Raw genomic sequence first — 23,833 nt, forward strand, 5'->3', positions numbered from 1 at the left:
GATGTCCTTGATTGTTGATTCTTCATTGGGGTTTTCTTTCCGGGTTTCTGGGACCCCAATGATTCTTATGTTGTTTCTATTGAGACTATCCCAGAGTTCTGTTGCCATCTGTTCACTTCCTTTGAGGAATTTTTCCAGTCTCTTCTGTTTATGGAGATGCTATGCAGCTCAATTTTTATATCACTGATTGTTACAGGGGTCCTCAAACTTTTTAAACAGGGGGCCAGTTCACTGTCCCTCAGACCACTGGAGGGTCTGACTATAGTAAAAACAAAACTTATGAACGAATTCTTATGCACACTGCATATATCTTATTTTGCAATGAAGAAACAAAACAGATACAAATACAATATGTGGCCTGCGGGCCATAGTTTGAGGACCACTGCCTCAGCAGCTGTTACTCTGTTGGTGAGCCTTTCCAGTAGAGTTTTCATTTCACCTACCAAGATTTTCAGCTCTGACATTTCTGTTTGAAATTTTCTCTTTTCTACTCTCATCCTTTTCAGTCTTCTGGGCTGTCCATTCTATCATTTCTCTAAATTCATTGAACATTTGTAACATTTTTCTCTAAAGCCCTGATCAGAAATGTTATATTAGTGGCAGGTGTTGGTTGGGTCTTCAGAACTAGCTTCTTCAATCACAGGTGTGATGGGGTTCTGTATAGTTCTGCCATTATGAATTTTGATGTACAGTACTCTTTATTAAACGTTGTGATACAGTTCCTTGACTTGAGGAAATGCACAGCCATGGAATGAAGCAGAGTGGCTGTGTTCTTGCTGGTCTAATGCCACTGAGCTCAAGCTGGGGATTTTCCCATTTTAAATTTCATGACAATGTTCTGGGAACTATCAAACAGACACTCCTTTCTGTCTTGGTCTTTGGTGGTACGGCGTAGAAATTTGCCGTTATCCAAACAGGTTAATGCAGTAAGCTGCAGGTCCTCCTGCTGCTTGGCTTCTGCAAGGCTGCAGAGGGCCTGCCAGAGCCTGGTGCAAGGCTCACAGCGGCTGCCAGGTGGGGCCAAGTGCTCACTCAGGGATGCCAACTAGTAGCAGCTGCCCCCCCCCCCCACCTCCTACTTCCCCTGGGACTCAGAGAGAGAGAAAGAGAAACCAAGTATATTTTTTTATTCCTCCTGGAGTCTGAGGCCTGCCACTGCTGCCCTGGGTTTCTGAGAGAGAGGGAGAGATAGAAATTCACCAGCAAGCAAGAAAATAAAAGGATTAGATACAAAGCAGACAGCATCTCTCCAATGCTTTATCTCTGGTCCCCCCCCCCCCACGGACCAGCAGGAGTGCTCTGGTCACTATCTTGTACCCCCTGCAACTTGTTCAAGTTTTTTCTTTTATTCCCTTTATGACAAAGATATCACATGGTTACCCAGTACTGTCAGATTTAACCTTACAGTTCACAAAGATGCCCCACCACAGATCCACTTCCCTATACACAAACCCATAAAATTAAAATTGTAGAAAGGAATTTTAGCACCAGAAGGCCATGACTAGCATTTTAAAACTGAGGGGCGGGGGGCATGGCAGGTGGGAATGTTGTACTGGTGAAATGAGGGGGGTATTCTGTTTATGACTGAAACACAACTATAATCATGCTTTGTAGTCATGGCGCTTAAATAAAGATTTTATATATAAAAAGAAAAATATATAAAACAGAAAGTTAATACAGAAATTTTTTTTGTTTTTTGGTTTTTGGGCCACACCTGGCGATGGTCAGGGGTTACTCCTGGCTGTCTGCTCAGAAATAGCTCCTGGCAGGCACGGGGAACCATTTGGGACACCGGGATTCGAACCAACCACCTTTGGTCCTGGATCGGCTGCTTGCAAGGCAAACGCCATGTGCTATCTCTCCGGGCCCAATAAAGAAATTTTAAGAGGACTCTTTCAATAGTTGATTTGGATATTTAGATAGTGTTTAAATGAATTTAGCATGTCACACAGGATGGGAATAAGTTTTTTCATTATTATATTGATTTCTTGGGGCTGGCGTGGTGGCGCTAGAGGTAAGGTGTCTGCCTTGCAAGCACTAGCCAAGGAAGGACCGCGGTTCGATCCCCCAGTGTCCCATATGGTCCTCCCAAGCCAGGGGCAATTTCTGAGCGTTTAGCCAGGAGTAACCCCTCAGCATCAAACGGGTGTGCCCCAAAACAAAAAAAAAATTTATATTGATTTCTTGTCATCTTTTAAAGTTTTTTTAATTTATTATTATCTATTTAAGCACTATGGATACAAATTGTTCAGTTATAGAATGTATCCCAGTGCACATTTTCCATTACCAATGTCCCTATTCCCCCACCCCTGCCTGTTTCTAGTTCAGGCATTTTACTTCTTTCTTTCTCTCTCTCTCTCTCTCTCTCTCTCTCTCTCTCTCTCTCTCTCTTTCTTTCCTTTTTGACAGTGATTTTCACTGTTGTTAATCCAAGGCTATGGTGCATATCACTTTACCCCCTTTCAGCACCTAGTTTTTGTCCAGTCATTAGTTAGCCAACTATCATTGTCATAGTTGACCCTTCTCTATCCTAACTGTATCCACCGCTCGTTGTGACAAGCTTCCTATCATAGACTGGTTCTCCTGCCCCTTATCTCTATTGTCTCTAAATATTATTACCGGAGTCTAGCAGGAGGAGGTTTGGCAAGCCCACGCCATGCCGGAGGCCTGCTTGGCCAGGCCTAGGGGGGGTGTGGGACTTGGGTAACCCCAGCACCCCTCTGCCGCCTTGCTCCAGATCTCCAGGGCTTCCCCGGGCCACACGCCTGGGCAAGCCGGTGAGTTGGGTCCCTTGGTGGAGCTTGAAGGTACCCTAGGCCTTCCCCCACTATCCATGCGGCTCCTTAGGGAGGGTCTGGGTGGGGCTCTGAACTTCTGGTCTCCCAGCTTCTTGAAGGATCTCTCCTTCCTGGGAGCCGGGAATCTAGCAGGAGGAGGATTGGCTGGCACTGGTAATCTCTGTCCAGTCTACATTCTCAATATCGCGCGGGGGCTATTGCCCCCGCGCGCACAAGAAACATTAATAGTACTCTCACAAGAAACATTAATAGTACTCACTATCATTGAATTATGTTTTTATGTATGCAGAATGTCCATTTTGTACTCTGCCCTTTTGCATACCCCTTCATAAGTTCATATTTCTCTTTAACTTCTTTATCTCCTATCATCATTACTCCTTTTTTACCCTTTCTAACTTAAGTACTGTTGAGTCCTAATTCACAGACCAAAGTGGTGCCCTAGAGTTAACACCCACCCAACTATTTTAAAAGGCATAAAAATGACGCATATCTTTTCAACATTTTATGGGTGTTTTCTTTGACGGCTATAACTTTTGCTAAATACTTTCTTATACAGTGATGATCCCCCCCCCATGTTTTTTATCTTCTCTTTGTGAACTGCTCAATATGAAATTTGGTGTGAAAGAATCCCTCAGTTTAATACTTATGTTTGAACCAAGTCATGGGTCTTGTTGGAAATGTTCTTATGCTCCCATATATCTGATAGCACCACGTGGCTTTATTACTTGTTTGCATAGGCACACTAACATGGGAAAATACTATACATACCAGTAAGTTCTTATCTAATAGAAATGGGAACACACAAATCTTGTAGTGCAATGAGACCTTACACCCTGAACATTGACATAAAGACCTGGCACAGGCCTCAGAAGAATGGGCATTCTCCATTTACCCCTTGATCTACAGAAGACATTTACAAAACATCCAAGGTTGTATATAACATCACCCGGAGGCATTCCTGTACCAGGGACTACCCTACAGCTGCTCTACATCGATCTACTCAAAAGAGACATCCTTTAACACTGAGAAGACAACAAGAACAATGACCTGCTTACTGGACAGGGCTTGCTGTATTGCCCCTTTATGGTGAGGTTTGTCTATAACATCACCTGGAAGCAATCCTCTACCACGGAAGACCCTACCACCGCTCAGACATCGTCCTGCTCAAAAGAGACTTCCCTTAACACTGAGAAGACTTAACAACAACAACCTGCTTACAGGACAGGGCTTCCTGCATTCCCCTTTCATGGTGAGGTGAAATGAGAAGGCACTCCACATCATGACTTCAATATAGGACATGCAGATTCCAGAATCTTTAATACAGAAACATGAGACTGACAACAGAGACTGTGTGATAAGTGTGTTGGCGCTATGGACAATGTCTTGGAGCGAACGATAACTTTCCTGAGGCCTAGAGCTGGTCTTATGCCAGGAAACTTCAGGGGTAGGATCTCTTTGTATTTAGGCCAAGGCTATTCCTTTCCATGCCTCTCATATTTTGGTGGGCCTATGCAAACAACAATTGCCACTCTAACACCGTTTTTACTGTGCTCCTTTGACTCTAATCCTTAAAACGCACCCACTTAAAATTTGAGGTTAACTTAAGCTAATATGCATGTACATGGAAATGTAAAAAATACTATGCCTCTAATGTTTAAGGAGTTACGTAAGTTTGATGGCTTTAGATTGCCTTGTGTGCTGTTAAGAAATATTATAATGTGCTACAATCTGGGGACTTGAGGGACAAAGTAATTGCACATGGATTCTGTTTTATTTATCTTAACTTTCTTTGGTGAAAGTTCAAAGTTAAGATATCAGCAAGGGGACTTCTTCTGATAATTATGTTATGGTTGATTGTCCTTCCACTGTAACTTTACCTTATCCTCTTTCTTTGCATCTTTTGTTCTCATAATTCATAATAAAAAATTATAAAACTGGAAAAAAAATAAATATTATTACCATACTATCTTTTATTTTTCTTGTATTCCATAAGTGAATGAGGTTTGAGAATAAGTTTTATACCCATTACTGCATCTAAGCTTGTTGTCAGCCAGAGACCAGAGAGATAAAAAAAGGAGTTAAGGTACTTTGCATGCAGCCCATCCCAGGTTCTATCTCAGGACCACATATTGGCCCCAAACCCTTCCTTCTGCCACAAAAATAAATCTAAAATCTCTCTGATTCTAGAATTCAAATTTTTTTTTTTTTGGTATTTTTGGGCCATACACAGTGATGCACAAGGTGACTCCTAACTATGTGCTCAGAACTCACTCCTGGCTTGGGGAACCATAAGGGACGTGGGGGGATTGAACTGCGGTCCATCCTAGGCTAGCATGGCCGAGGTAGATGCCTTACTGCTTGTGACACTGCTCCGCCCCCTAGAGTTCAAATATTTCTACATGACATACCCATTTTGTTTTTTGTCTTTTGCTCACCAGGGAGACGTTATCCACTGGTTAGCATGCTCATTGTATGTTGCATGTCGCAAAAGTATTCTTCCCACAGTTGGAAAGGGAATCATGGAAGGAAATTGTGTTTCACTTACTAGAATACTACGTTCAGCAAAATTAAGGTAAAGTACTTTGATTTTTCTTTGGTCAGGGGTGGGTCTTCCATATAGTGCTCAGTGGGTCCCTAGGCTCCCCTCCTTGTGATTTTCAGCCAACCTAGCACAGTTTAGTACTTCACCTAGGATGCAATGCTTCGAGAGGCCTTGGTGTCGGTGATTATATAGCTACCCAGGCCACATCCACTGAGATCTCCAAGGCTGCATCTAACAAATCTTGGGAACCACTAGGTATCAGGGTTTAAGCTTGGGATAGCCACATGAAAAGCATGCTTCTTCAACTCTATGCTTTCTTAGAAGTTGTCTTATAACTCCTGAATTTAATTTTAGAATTTAATATATCAGAGGCTTGAGCAATAGTACAGTAGTCTGGACTCTTGACTTGCATGCTGAGAACTTGAGTTCAGTTCCCCCTCACACTTCATCTGGTCCTTTGAGCCTCACCTGGAGTTATTTCTGAGCTCAGAGTTATGTATGAGCCCTGAGAACCCTCTGGTGAAGAGCGCTCGTACACACACACTATTTAAAATCATTTGGCTTCCTTTGTTTTTAAGTTTATTAGCCTATCTTTTTTTTTCCCTATTCTGCTATTCTCAAATTTCACACTAAATCTTTTAGCTTTTTTTTTTAAATTTGGAAATAAGGTTTTTTTAAAAAGTTTCAAATACTAGAAAAATGCAAAGAATACCCATTATTTAGCCCAGATAGCCTATTACTGTCATTTGGGTAAAATAAAATAGGGTCTTTGTTATTATTGTTGTTTATTTAGTTTTGGTTTTTTAGGCCATATTTAGCCAAATGTGCTCAGGACTCATTCTTGGTAGCTCTTAGTGGACCATATATGGTGTCAGGGATCAAACTTGGGTAGGCCACATGCAGAGTGACTGTTCTGCTCTCTGTACTATCTCTCTCTAAACTCTCATTTGTTTGTCATTTGATCTCTCTAAAATATTTAGATCTTTCTAAAAGATCTTTAGAACCTGAGAAAAAGTACAGGGATTAAAATGCCCAAATGACCCAAGTTGACTCCAGCACTGCATATGATAACCTGAATACTATCATAGAACTATGAGTAAGCTTTGAGTAACACCAGGTATGGCCCCTAAACAAAAAAGAACCCATTATATGGACTCATTTTTAAGTTTTTTTTCTTTTTGTTCAGTTTAATACAGTTTTTCAGTAAAATGAAAAAGTGGATGGATATGTCAAACCTATCACAAGAATTTCGTGAACGCATAGAAAGGCTGGAAAGAAATTTTGAGGTATCTACTGTTATTTTCAAGAAATTTGAGCCAATTTTTTTAGATATATTTCAAAATCCATATGAAGAGATACCAAAGTTACCACGAAGCAGGAAGCAGAGGTAAGATCCTTAATCCTTTTATAATTGACACTAAAACTTACAAATTTATTAAGGGAATAACCTGCATTTAAAAAAATGGTCGGGGCCGGGCGGTGGCGCTGGAGGTAAGGTGCCTGCCTTGCCTGCGCTAGCCTAGGATGGACCGCGGTTCGATCCCCCGGCGTCCCATATGGTCCCCCAAGCCAGGAGCGACTTCTGAGCGCTTAGCCAGGAGTAACCCCTGAGCGTCAAATGGGTGTGGCCCAAAAACCAAAAAAAAAAAAAAAATGGTGAAGGAGTCAGGATAGGGTAAGGGAGAAAATTCTGTGGCATTGGTGGGTTTAAGGGATCATATGGGATAACAGAGAATTAACTTGAGTAAGCTATGTGCAAAGCAATCTCCAGCCCTGTAGAGGAACTTGACAGTGGTGGTGGGTTTGAAGTGGAACATGAAAGCCCCCAAAATGGTTTTGTTTATTTGTTTTTCCTTTTTGGTTCTTGGGTCCCACCCAGCAACGCTCAGGCATTAGTTCTGTTTCTACATTCAGAAGTTACTCCTGTCAGTCTTGGGGTCCATGTGGAATGCCAGGGATTGAACCCGGGTTGGTCAGGTACAAGGCAAACGTTCTACTTGCTTTGCTCTCACTCCAGAACCTTATTTTGTTAAAGTAAAAAAGAAAATTATCTCTGGGGCCAGAGCTGTAATATATCAGGTAGGGTGTTTGCCTTGCATGTGGCCAACCCATGTTCTGTCCCCAGCATCCTATATAATCCCTAAGCCTAAAATAACTTTTTTTTTTGTGTGTGTGTGGTTTTTGGGTCACACCCAGCAGTGCTCAGGGGTTATTCCTGGCACCAGGCTCAGAATTTGCTCCTGGCAGTCACAGGGGACCATATGGGACGCTGGGATTCGAACTGATGACCTCCTGCATGAAAGGCAAACGCCTTACCTCCATGCTATCTCTCCGGCCCCAGTAAAATAACTTTTTTTTTAATATTAATTCACTTTTTAATCAAAAGTATTTACCTTATATACTCGAGTATAAGCCGAGTTTTTCTGGCACAAAATTTGTCTCCAGTCATCTTCTGCTGTCTGCTGGAGGGGGTGGTGCTTTAGCTCAGTTCACAAGTCGAGGCTGAGCTAAAGAGGTGGACTGCTGAACTGAATTGTATGCCACTGAACTATTTAACCCACAATATTTAATGGCACATTTAATTAAGTGAAAAACCCATTTTAGGCAGTAAAGTCATGTAAATGAATATTTATAAATCCTGAATCCTTATAATCAGGGGTTTTGGAGTATAAGGATTAAGGATTTTGTTTGTATGTTTGTTTGTTTTTGCTTATTTTTTGGGTCACACTCCTGGCTCTAGGCTCAGAAATTGCCCCCGGCAGGCTCTGGGGACCATATGGGATGCTGGGATTTGAACTACCGTCCTTCTGCATGCAAGGCAAACACCTAGCCCTTGCCTCCATGCTATCTCTCCAGCCACAGGATTCAGGATTTTTTTTTTTTTGGGGCCACACCCGGCGGTGCTCAGGGGTTACTCCTGGCTGTCTGCTCAGAAATAGCTCCTGGCAGGCACGGGGGACCATATGGGACACCGGGATTCGAACCAACCACCTTAGGTCCTGGATCGGCTGCTTGCAAGGCAAACGCCGCTGTGCTATCTCTCCGGGCCCGGATTCAGGATTTTTAACCATTTATTTACAATGCTTTATTGTCTTAAATGGTTTATTCACTTTATTAAAGTTGCCATTAGGGGCCGGATCGGTGGTGCAATAATAATGATAGGGCGTCCCATTTGGTTCTTCAAGCCAGGAGCGATTTCTGAGTGCATAGCCAGGAGTAATCCCTGAGTGTCACCAGGTATGCCCTCCCCCCAAAATAAAAAGAAAAATAAAACAGTTGCCATTGAATACTACGGGTTAATATTGTATGTTAATGGTATACAGTATCTCAAACAATCATGTTTTGTAAATGTAATCATGCATTTATTTATTTTTTATTTACTGATTCCTCAATTATTTTAATTGTTTTGGGTATATATTTTTATTTTTGAAATTTACCGGTGGTTGCTGCATTTTCCAACCTTGGCTTATACTCGAGTCACTAAGTTTTCTCAGTGTTTAGGGTAAAAATTGGGAGGTTCAGCTTATACTTGGATCTGCTTATTCTCAAGTATATTGGCATTTCCAAAAACATACATTTCTTCTTCAGTCCATTTATAATGACCTAATACCTTAAAAATTAGAGTGATACTTTTACTGGCTCTTCTGTGTTCTGATTACTTTATATAGTTGGAGGACTTAAATAAGTTTACTTAATGAGCATCAGGTTATCCTGTGTAACTGAAATTTTTTGGAGCAGTTGCTTTGGATCTCATCTGTTAATGCTCAGGGGCTATTCCAGACTCTGTACTTGGAATGTGACTCCTGGTGTTGCTTGGGGTCTTGAGGATTCAAACCAGGCAAATCCCTGAACACCACAGGGTAGGCCTAAAAACCAAAAAAAAAAAAAAAAAAAAGAGGAAGAAAAAGAGTTCAGAATTAATAATATAGAATAGTTTATAGCAGGGGCCGGAGAGATGGCATGGAGGTAAGGCGTTTGCTTTGCATACAGAAGGACTGTGGTTCGAATCCCGGCATCCTGGTACTCTGAGCCTGCCAGGAGCGATTTCTGAGCATAGAGCAGGAGTAACCCCTGAGCGCTGCTGGGTGTGACCCAAAAACCAAAAACCAAAAAAAAAAAAAAAAAAGAATAGTTTATAGCAAATTAGCTATAACTCATTTGGAAGGAAGAATGGAAGGAAACTTTTCTATAGTTTTTCTTAGTAATTTAAGTGCTCTAGCTCCTGTACTATTCCTCTGGCCCTCTGAGTGAAATTTTATTTATTTATTATTTAAAACAAAAATTTTTTTTTTGGTTTTTGGGCCACATCCGGTGATGCTCAGGGGTTACTCCTGGCTGTGTGCTCAGAAATAGCTCCTGGCAGGCACGGGGGACCATATGGGACACCGGGATTCGAACCAACCACCTTTGGTCCTGGGTTGGCTGCTTGCAAGGCAAACACCGTTGTGCTATCTCTCTGGCCCCTGAGTGAAATTTTAAATATAACTTGACTTTGGAGCCAGAGAGGTAGTACAACAGGTAGGCATACCAGGGTTTAATTTCCCAGCATTCCATATGGTACCCTGAGCCCACCAGAAATGATTACTGAGTGCAGAGCCTGGTGTGACACTAAAAAAAAAACAAACACACACACTTGTGCAAACATATGTATATAACTTGACTTTGTTGCTTGTTGTTTATATTTGCTCTTTTAAATGGCAAAGTTAGGTGATATTTAAAAAACTAGTCAAATGAAAAGTACCTTTCTCCCACTTTTTTAGGAGGATTCCTTGCAGTGTTAAAGATCTCTTTAATTTCTGTTGGACACTCTTTGTTTATACTAAAGGTAAGTTGATACCTTCAGTGGCTTTATTATTTTTATTATGATGTCTTGTTTCTTTTTAACATAAGTGATTTCTAGTTTTACTCTCTTTATTTTTTCTAAAGGTAATTTTCGTATGATTGGAGATGATTTAGTTAACTCCTATCATTTACTTCTCTGCTGCTTGGATCTGATTTTTGCCAATGCCATCATATGTTCAAATCGACGAGATTTGCTAAATCCATCATTTAAAGGTGTGACATTATTAGTTCTTGAAAATTGTCTATTTAAAGAAAAAGGTTTTGAAACTGACACGTTCTTCCTTCTATTCCCTGCCAAACTAGGTTTACCATCTGATTTTCATACTGCTGAATTCAGGGCTTCTGAGGAGCCACCCTGCATCATTGCTGTTCTGTGTGAATTGCATGATGGACTACTTGTAGAAGCCAAAGGAATAAAAGAGCACTACTTTAAGCCTTATATTTCAAAACTCTTTGACAGAAAGGTATTGTATTTATAATTAGCTGAATTCTTTTTTTTTTTTTTTTTTTGAGTTTTTGGGCCACACCCAGTCGCGCTCAGAAATGTACTCAGAAATCGCTCCTGACTTGGGGACCATATGGGATGCTGGGGGATCAAACCATGGTCCGTCCTAAGCTAGTGCAGGCAAGGTAGATGCCTTACTGCTTACACCACCACTCTGGCCCCAATTAGCTGAATGCTTTTTATTTATTTTTTTATTTTTGGGTCACTCCCAGCAGTGCTTAGGGCCCCAAATCTATTGTTTTAAAGAGCTTTTTAAAATAGTCTTTAGGGTTTTCTAAATATAATATGTCACCTGCAAGTATTGAGAGCTTGATTTTTTTTTTCCTTTTCTATCTGAATGCCCTTAATATCTTTTACTGGCCTAATTGCTATGAAATGTACTTCCGGTACTATATTGAATAGAAGTGGTGGGAGTAGATAACCTTGTGTTCTGCCTATTTTTAGAGGGAAAGCTTTTAATTTTTCCCCATGGAGTATACATTATTTCCTGTGGGCTTGTGGTAATTGGCTTTGACTGTATTGAGGAAAGTTCTTTTAATTCTTTTGTGTGTTTTTATGATGAATGCGTTCTGGATCTTGTCAAATGCTTTCTCTGCGTTGATTGATCTGACCATATGGGTTTTTCTCTTATCGATATGGTAAATGACATTTCCTGACTTGCTTATGGTAAATCATCCTGCATCCCTAGGATGAGTGTTATCTTTCTGTGAGTTGTTGCATTTGATTTGCCAGTATTTTGTTGCCTCTCTGCATATATCATAAGTTTTTCTTTTCCTTTTTTTTTTTTTTTTTGGGTCACACCCGGCAGTGCTCAAGGGTTACTCCTGGCTCTACACTCAGAAATTGCTCCTGGCAGGCTCGGGGGACCATGTGGAATGCCAGGATTCAAACCAATGACCTCCTGCGTGAAAGGCAAAATGCCTTACCTTCATGCTATCTCTCCGACCCCATAAGTTTTTCTTTAGACATAAAATCTTCCCTCACTCTATTCTTATTTTCTCCTGCAGTAACATTTTTTGGTGTGTTTCTCTTTGGTTTTTGATTTTGAGAACATACCCTGTGGTGCTCAGGGCTTACTCCTGGCTCTGCTCCCAGGGATCATGCCTGGCAGACCTTAGGCAACCATATGCGTGTTGGGATTGGACCTGGGTTAGTCTTGTACAAGGCACATGCCTTAAACCCTGTACTGTTGTTAGCCTTTATAGAATACTACACCAATTTTTATATTTAATCTTAAATTTCTTCATATATATAGTAATACATATATGTATATGTGTAGAAACATACATAAACATTATTGCTTAAAATTGGACAGCTTTCATTAGAATCACTTGGGGAATTATTTAAAATGCTGCTTACAAATTCAGAATGTTGCACAGTCAACCTGGGTTCTATTCCCGGGCCCTATATGATCCATTAAGACCACCAGGAGCGATCCCTCGGCATAGAACCAGAATATGATCTGAGCATTGCCAAATGTAGCCTCAAAACAAACAAGAAGAAATACAAGAGGAGATGAGAAAATACCTCCTGAGGCACTAGGAACCATATGGGATGCCAGGTATCAAAATAAGGTCAACTGCGTGCAAGGCAAGTGCCCTAACTACTGTACTATCTCTCTGGTTCTTGATATGAATTATTTAAGATATTTATTTTCTTGCTAGACAGGCATTATTGATATGAAATAAAATATTTTGTGATTTATAATAACTGCACATGTGAGAATTTGGATGTCATAAAAATTTGTAAGTAAACGTATTTAATTATGTAATGTCCAAATGACTTTTTCTTCTCAGATTTTAAAAGGAGAATGCCTTTTGGACCTTTCCAGTTTTGCTGATAATAAGTAAGTATCTAGCATTAACAATCTTTAACGTAGTATCAGCTGTCTATAATGATCTATTGCTGTTTGTTAAATGAAACATGAAATCAAAATAACTTCAAGATTCAAGTTCCTGTTAGTAAACTGAGTGGGTTTTATCACTAAGTCTTTCTTTAAGTTACCTTTGTTTTAAAAGATCATTGGTGTTGAAAATAGCTTCTCTTTGGAGAAACTCATAAATTAACACAGTGCCTCCTATATTCGATCTTATATTTTTTTTAAATCAAACATTGGAAAATTTTTTTTTTTTAATTTTTTTTTTATTTAAACACCTTGATTACATACATGATTGTGTTTGGGTTTCAGTCATAAAAGGAACACCACCCATCACCAGTGCAACATTCCCATCACCCAAGTCCCAAATCACCCTCCTCCCCACCCAACCCCCGCCTGTACCCTAAACAGGCTCTACATTTCCCTCATACATTCTCAATATTAGGACAGTTCAAAATGTAGTTATTTCTCTAACTAAACTCATCACTCTTTGTGGTGAGCTTCCTGAGGTGAGCTGGAACTTCCAGCTCTTTTCTCTTTTGTGTCTGAAAATTATTATTACAAGGGTGTCTTTCATTTTTCTTAAAACCCATAGATGAGTGAGACCATTCTGCGTTTTTCTCTCTCTCTCTGACTTATTTCACTCAGCATAATAGATTCCATGTACATCCATGTATAGGAAAATTTCATGACTTCATCTCTCCTGACAGCTGCATAATATTCCATTGTGTATATGTACCACAGTTTCTTTAGCCATTCATCTGTTGAGGGGCATCTTGGTTGTTTCCAGAGTCTTGCTATGGTAAATAGAGCTGCAATGAATATAGGTGTAAGGAAGGGGTTTTTGTATTGTATTTTTGTGTTCCTAGGGTATATTCCTAGGAGTGGTATAGCTGGATCGTATGGGAGCTCGATTTCCAGTTTTTGGAGGAATCTCCATATCGCTTTCCATAAAGGTTGAACTAGACAGCATTCCCACCAGCAGTGGATAAGAGTTCCTTTCTCTCCACATCCCCGCCAACACTGTTTATTCTCATTCTTTGTGATGTGTGCCATTCTCTGGGGTGTGAGGTGGTATCTCATTGTTGTTTTGATTTGCATCTCCCTGATGATTAGTGATGTGGAACATTTTTTCATGTGTCTTTTGGCCATGCGTATTTCTTCTTTGTCAAAGTGTCTGTTCATTTCTTCTCCCCATTTTTTGATGGGGTTAGATGTTTTTTTCTTGTAAAGTTCTGTCAGTGCCTTGTATATTTTGGAGATTAGCCCCTTATCTGATGGGTATTGGGTGAATAGTTTCTCCCACTAAACATTGGAAAATTTTAAGTATGCTTATATTGCAACGCTTTGGCTGGAATATGCGTAGTGTGCATGTCTTGCCTGTATGAGGACTTGGGTTGAATCCATGGAGCCCGCCCCCCAAAAAAGGTCTCAGATGGACAGTGTCAACTAAAACTAGAAATCAGCTTTTCCTTGCCATATAGGCCATGTCCATCTTCAAGATCAATGTTCTGGGGGAGATGAAATGACAGTATAGCAGGTAGGGTGCTTGCCTTACGTGCAGCTCACCTGGGTTCAATTCCTGGTTCTCCATTTGGTCCCCTGAGTCCCTCCAGGAGTAATTTCTGAGATCAGATCCAGGAGCAACACTGAGTACTGCTCTGCATGCCACCACCACAACCTCACCCTCACCTCCCGCCCCCAATGCACTGTGCCTGATATAGCTTAACGGTAGAGAGCATGATTTGGATCCCTAGGTCTTTTAATTCCTAACAACCCAGACACAAAAACTTAACTCTTACCCTTACTGCATCCCTAAAAGAGAAATCCACTGTGTTACATACAGTTTATTGTAACAGCTTCACATAATTCTCTTTTCAGTAAAGCAGTGAACAAGGAATATGAAGAATATGTTTTAACTGTTGGTGATTTTGATGAGAGGATCTTTTTGGGAGCAGATGCAGAAGAAGAAATTGGAACTCCCCGAAAGTTCACTGGTGACACCCCATTAGGGAAGCTGACATCACAGGCTAATGCGGAATGTAATCTTCAGCAACACTTTGAAAAAGTAATATAACCTAGCCTGGCCCCAGTCTTGAATGATCTTTTTCTCTCTTTGTGTGATTCTACTAACAGCAGAAGCATCTTTCAAGTTAAATCTTGAGTTTCTTCTACTAATTCATATTTTCCATGAAAACCTTAAAAGGTAAATTTTTTGAACTATAGTGTTAGTATTTTTTTTTTACCTCATTTCTTGCTGTTTTTTATATTTTGGAACTATTTTCCAAGAAATCTGGGTTTTCCAGTAGAATATACTTTGATATATATTTTGATATAGACATGCTTTCTTGACATTCTTTTCATCAGTATACTTACTGTTCTATTGTGTTAAAATTTAGTTTGTTAGGCCAGGGGGTAAGGCACTTGCCTTGCTTCTTGCTCACTCCAATTTGAATCCCCTGAACTACATATATGCCCTGGATTCCACCAGAGGTCACTCTAAAGAATAGAGCCTAGAATAGTCCCTAAGCATATTTGAATGTGGTCCAACCCCTTTATCCCCATCCCACCCCCAAACCCATCAAGAGAAAATTAGTTTATTGCCGGGAAGACAACTCAACTTTAGAAAGGCTTGAGGTGCATCTCTCTATATATCCAGTTATTACTACTCAGAAGTTTAATCTAACATTTATGCATTAAATTACGGGGATTATGCAGTGCTATGGAAAATTTCACTTGTAAAAATGAAGTTTTAGTTCAGATTCTGCTTTGGCAACTTGTTTTTGTTTGTTTTTCTGTGTTTGTTTTCTTGTGTAAATGCATTATTTTTTAGATAGTGTTATGAAGATAGACTTGAGATTATAAGTAAAAAGTACATTGAAAGAAGTATAATGTTATGTCATATTGCTGGAAATTTAGTGATAACCAGGAGAAAGTTATAGGAAGTAAATTGCTGTAGGAAACATAGGCTGTATACTGAAATAGACAAAAAGTAATAGTAAATTTATTTATTTATTTTTTATTTTTTTGGTTTTTGGGCCACACCCGTTTGACGCTCAGGGGTTACTCCTGGCTATGTGCTCAGAAATCGCCCCTGGCTTGGGGGGACCATATGGGACGCCGGGGGATCGAACCGTGGTCCGTTCCTTGGTAGAGCTTACAAGGCAGACACCTTATCTCTAGCGCCACCTTCCCGGCCCCAGTAAATTTATTTAATTTCACAAATTTTTTCTCCCAGGCTGGAGAGATGGTTCAGTGGATAAGGCATTTGTCTTGTACGCAATTGACTTATGTTTTATTACTGGCACCTCACATAGTCCTCTGTACCCTGTAATTAGTCATCCCTGAGCACAAAGCCAGGAGTAAGCTCAGCATTAACAGGTTTAGGATATGACATAAAAATCAAAACAATTGGGCCCGGAGAGATAGCACAGCGGCGTTTGCCTTGCAAGCAGCCAATCCAGGACCAAAGGTGGTTGGTTCGAATCCCGGTGTCCCATATGGTCCCCCATGCCTGCCAGGAGCTATTTCTGAGCAGACAGTCAGGAGTAACCCCTGAGCACCGCTGTGTGTGGCCCAAAAACCAAAAAAAAAAAAAAAAAATCAAAACAATTAAAGAATTTCTCTCCCAACAGAAAACATCATTTGCACCTTCTACGCCACTGACAGGACGGCGATATTTAAGAGAAAAAGAAGCAGCTGCTACTCCTGTTGCTTCTGCCACCCAAAGTGTGAGCCGGTTACAGAGCATTGTGGCTGGACTAAAAAATGGGCCAAGTGAGCAACTTATAAATATTTTTGAGTAGGTATTATTATTGTCTCTCTTGGTTAATTTCTTTATTTCATCATGATTTTAGTATATTAAGCATTTGAGATAATTGGGGTTTGGTGGGGGAGGGACTTGTTTGGTTTCTAGTCAAACCCAGATGCTCAAGGCTTATTCCTGGCTTTACATTCAGAGATCACTCCTGGTGGGCTTGGGAAGCTGTATGTGGTACTGAGGATTGAACTCAGGTCAGCCATATGCAAGGCAAATAACCATCCACTGTTTTACTGCTCCAGCCCTGAGATAGTAGTTATAGATCTGGCAAGTTATACCAAGTTAGTCACAAGTATATTAAGTCTAAAATTAGCTTGTTTGAAAGGATGGCTTTGTGAGGCCCTATGAGTTCATTTGTCTGTGACTCACACTGCTCTGCTGTCTAGGACTTCTGGCACCATAGAATGTGGATATTCATAGCTGAGTAGAACACAAGCATGCAGCGAGGTTGTGTGACACCCCCCCACAATGAGCACTGAAACTACATGAACAAGTGCATGACCCGGAACATGACTCCCCAGAGTAAGCACACGTATAAACACCACAGTAGACCACCTGCAGGCACTAACCAGAGTGCACAAGCACTACAACTAAAAGTGCATGACTGGGGCCGGAGCCGTGGCTTAGGGAGTATGGTATCTGCCTTGCGTGCACTAGCCTAGGACTGACCGTGGTTCGATCCCCTGGCGTCCCATATGGTCCCCCAAGCCAGGAGCGATTTCTGAGCGCATAGCCAGGAGGAACCCCTGAGCATCGCCAGGTGTGGCCAAAAAAAAAAGTGCATGTCTACCAAGCATGTGTGTAAACCCCTTTTCCTCCAGGGTCATCACAAGGACAAGGAAAGAACATGAGAAAAGTTATATAAAATAGCATTGCAGACGTTCAAGATTAAATACATTTTTTTTAAATCTAGGGCTAGTGAAGTAACCGTGCAACACATGTTCTACCACTGAGCCACATACTCAAGCCTACATTTATGTTATATTTATTTTTTAATTTCTTTCTTTATTTTGTTTGTTTGTTTGTTTTTTTGGGTCACACCCAGCAGTGCTCAGGAGTTACTCCTGGCTCCACGCTCAGAAATCGCTCCTGGCAGGCTCAGGGGACCATATGGGATGCTGGATTTGAATCACCATCCTGCATGCAAGACAAACATCCTATGGCCCTGTTTTTATTTTTATTGTGGTGGTAGGAATCAAATCCAGGGCCTCACCCATGCCAGGGAAATTATTCTATCAACTAGATTGCTGACCCTTCCCTTTTCTCTTCTTAGCTTTTGTATTCTGCTGTCACGTGATGGATAGAGTTCACACTATTAGTTGCAGTGCTTGCACACTTGCTGGTGCTTGTACACATTTTGGTTACAGTTACTAAAGATCACACACTTCACTGTGGTACAGGGATTGCTTGAAATTCTGGGGATTGTACTCAGGGACGTCGGGGGGTACCTTAGGCTTGCATGGCAGGTACTTTCGCCACTAAACTATCTCTGGGTTCCATATACATTGATTTTTTTTTAAATGTATACGGGGGCTGGTGCCAAATATCCATCAAATGGTTACTAATTACATAACCATAAAATTTATTTTACACAGTTCTTGAAGAAAAAAATTCACATTGCATGGTAAAAATGGTAGAATTTAGGCAGTTAGAGAACCTTTCCTAATACTCAGTGCACATAAGGATTGATATAAAAGGTGGGAAAGATACCTGTGGAAAGCAAATAGAAAAAGTTTTCAATCTCTTGGGGCCGGGCGGTGGCGCTAGAGGTAAGGTGCCTGCCTTGCCTGTACTAGCCTTGGATGGACCGCGGTTCTATCCCCCGGCGTCCATTATGGTCCCCCAAGCCAGGAGCAACTTCTGAGTGCATAGCCAGGAGTAACCCCTGAGCGTTACCGGGTGTGGCCCCCCAAAAAAGAAAAAAAGTTTTCAATCTCTGTGGAAAACAGTCCAAAGACTTTTTAAAAACCAAAGAATATTCCAGGGGCTGGAGCAATAGTACAGTGGGTAGGGCACTTGCCTTACGTGCAGCAAACCTGGGTTTAATTCCTGGCATTTAATATAGTCCCCCGAGCCCTCTAGCAGTAATCCCTGAGTTCAGAGCCAAGATTAAGCCCTAAGCACAGGTAGTTGTGGTCCCAAAACAACAAAACAATATTCCAGCAGTAGTCAGCTGTCCGGACAATCGTTCCTGTGATAGTGTTACACTGCTGGAAGAGAAATGTCTTGTCTTCTTTCTCCAGTTGCCTCTGTCACTGTTCTGGTGACTGCTGGTACTGGTGCAAGACAAAACAGTGCTTCCTTGAGAGTGTGCTAAGCATTCATTTTGGCTGCTTAGTTCTAGACTGGGAGCAAACACTGGAAAAAAATTTTAAGTAACTGGGACCTGAGAGATAGTACAGTGAGTAAGGCACACTTGCACACATCCCCACATGGGTTTGATACCTTAGGGCAGTGATGGCTAACCTTTTTGAACCCGAGTGCCCGAACTGCCGCACAATGCCTGGTCCTCCTAATGTCTAGTCTGGCCCTGTTGTCAGGTGAGCTGCAAAGCAGACACCGGCACACTCGCCTCCTGCCATGCTGCATATTTTAATTGTGGACCTTTCTACGTGCCAGCTGTGCATCTATACGAAAGGATGGAAAGGGGTATACTGAGACAGTGATAGAGGGAAATGGTCACTGATGGAAGATTTGTTAGAATGTTACATTAAATCCTTATTGTAAATCAGAATGCCTCCAATTTTTTTAAATGTTTTTGTTTATGTTTTTTTTGTGGGTCACACCCGACAGTGCTCAGGGGTTATTTTCCTGGCTCCATGCTCAGAAATTGCTCCTGACAGGCACGGGGACCATATGGGACACCGGGATTCGAACTGATGACCTTCTGCATGGAAGGCAAACGCCTTACCTCCATGCTATCTCTCTGGCCCCTGTTTATGTTTTAATTTTAAAAAATAATGAACTCTGAGGTCAGAGCAGATACAACAGATAAGGCATTTGCCTTGCCTTGCCAACTCGGGTCCCCACCATCTCGTGGCCTTCTGAGTGCATTTAGAATAATACCTGGGCACAAAGCCAGGAGTAACCCCTGTCTCTGCCAGGTGTGAATTCCCTATCCCCCCCCCAAAAAAAACCCAAAATAATAAATCTTACTGTTTCCTTCGACTTGCATGGAACCGGAAGGCATTGTGTTACGTGAAATAAGAGAATGGAAGGACAAATACCATAAGATCTCATTTATCTGTGATATATAGAGAAACAAACCAAAGAAAAAGGGAGGGGGGAGGTGCTGGAGAGATAGCATGGAGGCAAACACCTTTAATGCAGAAGTTCGATGGCTTGAATCCCGGCATCCCATATTGTTCCCCGAGCCTGCCAGGATCTATTTCTGAGCATAGAGCCAGGAGTATCCCATGAGCATGGCCAGGTGTGACCCAAAAACCAAAAAAAAAGAAAGAAGGAAAGAAAGAAACAAAGTAAAGAAATGGGACATTTCTAATGAGGACAAACTCTTGGCTTTTATACGCATGCAAAGCTGAGATTACCAAGCAGTGGGGAGAAAGGAAAGGACTAGGTGTGATAGACTTTGGTGGTGGGTTTTGAATACTTCGGTGGTAAAGGTGCAGTAATTTTTTTCATATAAATCATACAGAGTTAACACTAATGTAACCATTTTCTTTTTTTGGTTGGGATTTGCGGGGGTGGGAGTGGGGTTAGGGGCCACACCCGATAATGCTCAGAGCGTATTCCTGGCTATGCACTTAAGAATTACTCCGGGGGGGGGGGCGGAGAGATGGCACAGCGGCATTTGCCTTGCAAGCAGCTGATCCAGGACCAAAGGTGGTTGGTTCGAATCCTGGTGTCCCATATGGTCCTCCGTGCCTGCCAGGAGCTATTTCTGAGCAGACAGCCAGGAGTAACCCCTGAGCACTGCCAGGTGTGACCCAAAAACAAAAACAAAAAAAGATTTACTCCTGGGGGGCTCTCGGACCATATGGGATGCCAGGGATCAAACCCTGGTCAGTTTCAATACAAGGCAAATGCCCTGCCCACTGTACTATTGCTCTGTTCCTGATTATAACCATTTTATCTAAGACAATCTTAAAAAACAAAACCATAAGTAAGTGGTTCACCAGTGCCGAACAGTTAAGGAGAAGATATAATTTTATACTTAATTTAAAACCCAATAGTCCTGAAGGAAATGAGGATGAGGGAAGTAGCTCAGTGTATTCCTTCTATGTCTGAGATCCTGTGTTTGATTCCTGGAAGAAAGAAATGGATGGAAAGAAGATGGTATGTCTATCTTCAAAAACTACTGCAAGGGGAAGAGGCTTATTGATAGGATCTCTTTGTTTGATTTTTGGTTATGTCCACTGGTGCTCAGGGATCTACTCCTTTCTAGTGTTATGTTATTTTTATTCTTTTCACTTTGGTAAGAATTAAGTTTGGGTCGAGAGATAGCACAGCGGTAGGGAGTTTGCCTGGCATGCAGCCTACCCAAGAGGGAACCGATTCAATTCCCAGCACTGTTCCCCCAGCCTGCCAGGGGCATTTCTGAATGCAGAGCCAGGAGAACCCCTGATCTCCGATGGGTGTGGCCCAGAAAGCAATCAATCAATAAAGTTTAAAAGAAATTAAGTTTGACTTATTGTTCCAGCAATATATATTCATGTGTCCATCTACATGATACACAATAGCATGTACATTAGACATGTACATACTGTTTTCTTAACTCAGGTTTATTAAAGGATGATCATTCTATACCATCATGAAAGTTGAAAAGTAGGTGCAGTTGTAGAGCCACCACATGCTATCAAGAAAAGTCTGTCCTGCCCCACATTTGTGTCCCTTTGGCTTCTGCTACTGTGCCTTCACCATGTTCTGACAATCACTGGTAGATGTTCTGTTTTACAGTTTTGACTATTTTTGGCAGGGGTGAACCTATCTGAGGTTGGGGTTGCACTCTACTGATCTCAGGAGACCCTACAGAGATGAAGATCAAATCCAGGACCCTGTGTATACCACACTGAAATCCCATTGAACCATCCCCATGATCCATGGTTTTGTCCTTTTCTGAAAGGTTTTATATATAGAAGGGATAAAAATATTAAGGACATTGTCTCCTATACTGTTGGCATTCCAAAACAGTTTGCAAAATGACTATATTTAAAGGCTTGTTTGAATTAAGCTGAGAATTGAACTTCATTTTCACTAAAAACCAAACTAAGTTTTCAGATTTTTTTTTTTTTTTTTTTTGGTTTTGGGGCCACACCCCGTGACACTCAGGGGTTACTCCTAGCTATGCACTCAGAAATCGCTCCTGGCTTGGGGGACCATTTGGGACACCGGGGGATCGAACTGCAGTTCATCCTAGGCTAGTGCGGGCAAGGCAGACACTTTACCGCTTGCGCTACCATTCTGGCCCCATGTTCCCCTTCATTTTTGTTGATGTTACATTGAAGGTGGCATGATAGGGACAGTGGTGCTTGGACATTTTGTAATTGTGTCACCAGAGATCCTACATCCAGTTGGATCTCACATACTTGGCCTCATTGCTCACTGAAGTTTGCACTCCTTTTGCTGCATTGACTCCCATACAGGCCAGGGTTCATGCCTTAAGTGACACACACAGTTACAGTTGTGGTGTCCAATAAGGGCAGTGGAGGCTCTCACAATGTGCTTTCCAGGCATCATACTTTTTTCTTAGGTCACTTGCATCTTTTTAGTTGCAATGCTTGCCAGAGATCACATCTTTTTTTCATGATATTCACATACATAGCTATTGTAGCATACCCAGAAACCACTTATGATGTTGAGGTTTTGCACAGCTGCCAGGTTCACGCTCTGAATGAGGAATACCCATGATCTGAACTCCTGACCATGTGCTTAAAATTTGAGAATCCCTAAATTAGTGCTCCTAGCCTACCCCCCTCCAAAAAATAACTTATAACTATTTTCTTTATTTTTTTCTGTTATACCATTTGGTGTTCTGTGAAATACATGCGAGTCTCGTGATCTCTACAGGGGTTAAGACCCTTGCCTTGCAAGCAGCCTACTATGATTTACTTCTGGCACTACATATAATTTCTGAAAACTGTCAGGGTGATCACTGAGCACAGAAGCCTAATGCACAACCAGTTGTGGTACAGACAAAAAGCCACATAGGTACTATTTTTTGAAATTAGTTTGTAATTAATTTCAATTAAAAGAAATGTCAATAATCTGGGTTCTTTTTTTTATAGCTGATTAAGTTTCTCTTATGCATTATAGGTCTTGCATGCGTAATCCCATGGAAAACATTACGAAAATAGTGAAAGGAATAGGAGAGACTTTCTGTGAACATTATACTCAAGCGACAGATGAACAACCTGGATCTCACATAGGTAACAAAACAAACTAAAATTGTCACCATATTGAAATTGATTTTCCCCTAAAAGTTTATTCCCTTTTTTTTTTTTTTTTTGGCTGTTTTCTTTTGCAGTGCTGGCTGTTTTATCCAAAATTTAAAAAGTGCAGGGCTGGGGTGATAGTACAATTAGTATGGCATTTCCTAGCAAGTGGCTGGCCCAGGTTCATACCAGTTTAGGAGCAAACAGCTTCGTGATATAGTTGTTGATCTTAATTTTCAGTGACACATCCTGGCATTTCTTGAGCACCACCAGGAGTAATTCCTAAGTATAGAGCCAGGAGTACCCGCTGAGCATCACTGGGTATGGCCCCAAAACTAAAAGATTTAACGAGTATAAGTCATGTGCTCTACCACTTGAGCCATAGTCAGCCCCCGGTGCTATTTTTTTGTTTTTGATTTTGGGTCACAACTGGTGACACTCAGGGATTACTCCTGGCTTTTATGCTCAGAAATCGCTCCTGGCTTGGGGGACCATATGGGATGCCAGGGGATTGAACCACGGTCCTTCCTAGGTCAGCCAAGTACAGGCAGATGCCCTACCCACTGAGCCACCACTTCAGTCCCGCTATTCTTTTTGTTGTTGTTGTTGTTTGATTGCTTTCATTATTGTTTTGGGACCACATCCAGCTGTTTTCAGGACTTATTCATTCTTTTGTGCTCAGGGTCATGCCTGGGCACCGCCCAGGGAGAAAACCATAAATGGTGCTAAGGATTAAATTCTGGTCAGCTGCATGCAATGCAAGCACATATCTCTCTTCCAACCCCAGGGCTATTTTTAATGTTTTCAGTTTCCTTTTATGTATGCTTTATTCTTCAGTCCTTAATAGGATTTAACAGCTATAACTCATTAACATGTTTACCTTTTATTTTTCCTATAGACTTTGCTGTAAACAGATTAAAGCTTGCAGAAATTTTGTATTATAAGATATTAGAGACTGTAATGGTTCAGGAAACACGAAGACTTCATGGAGTGGATATGTCAGTAAGTAAATATCCACTCTTGAATCACTAACCAGATGCAGAAATCCTAAACCTAGA

At 41.3% G+C, this 23,833-nt stretch overlaps 1 protein-coding gene and 1 non-coding gene across 2 annotated transcripts in view; both read left to right on the forward strand.

The window, feature by feature from the left end:
- Positions 1-23,833, forward strand: part of RBL1 (RB transcriptional corepressor like 1) — a 69,186-nt gene that overhangs the window by 8,483 nt on the left and 36,870 nt on the right. Inside the window, exons 2-11 of the mRNA XM_049779141.1 lie at positions 5,237-5,370; positions 6,527-6,727; positions 10,101-10,165; positions 10,267-10,395; positions 10,486-10,646; positions 12,484-12,533; positions 14,445-14,631; positions 16,199-16,365; positions 22,657-22,769; positions 23,674-23,777. Of these exons, the coding sequence (XP_049635098.1) occupies positions 5,237-5,370; positions 6,527-6,727; positions 10,101-10,165; positions 10,267-10,395; positions 10,486-10,646; positions 12,484-12,533; positions 14,445-14,631; positions 16,199-16,365; positions 22,657-22,769; positions 23,674-23,777 (1,311 nt within the window). The remainder of the gene's footprint in view (positions 1-5,236; positions 5,371-6,526; positions 6,728-10,100; positions 10,166-10,266; positions 10,396-10,485; positions 10,647-12,483; positions 12,534-14,444; positions 14,632-16,198; positions 16,366-22,656; positions 22,770-23,673; positions 23,778-23,833) is intronic.
- LOC126019235 (small nucleolar RNA SNORA74) lies at positions 18,542-18,743 on the forward strand. Its single transcript, XR_007498975.1, has one exon. It is a non-coding gene; the product is annotated as a small nucleolar RNA SNORA74 (small nucleolar RNA).

Source organism: Suncus etruscus, chromosome 9 (genome assembly GCF_024139225.1).
Source record: "Suncus etruscus isolate mSunEtr1 chromosome 9, mSunEtr1.pri.cur, whole genome shotgun sequence".
Taxonomy (NCBI): Eukaryota; Metazoa; Chordata; class Mammalia; order Eulipotyphla; family Soricidae; genus Suncus; species Suncus etruscus.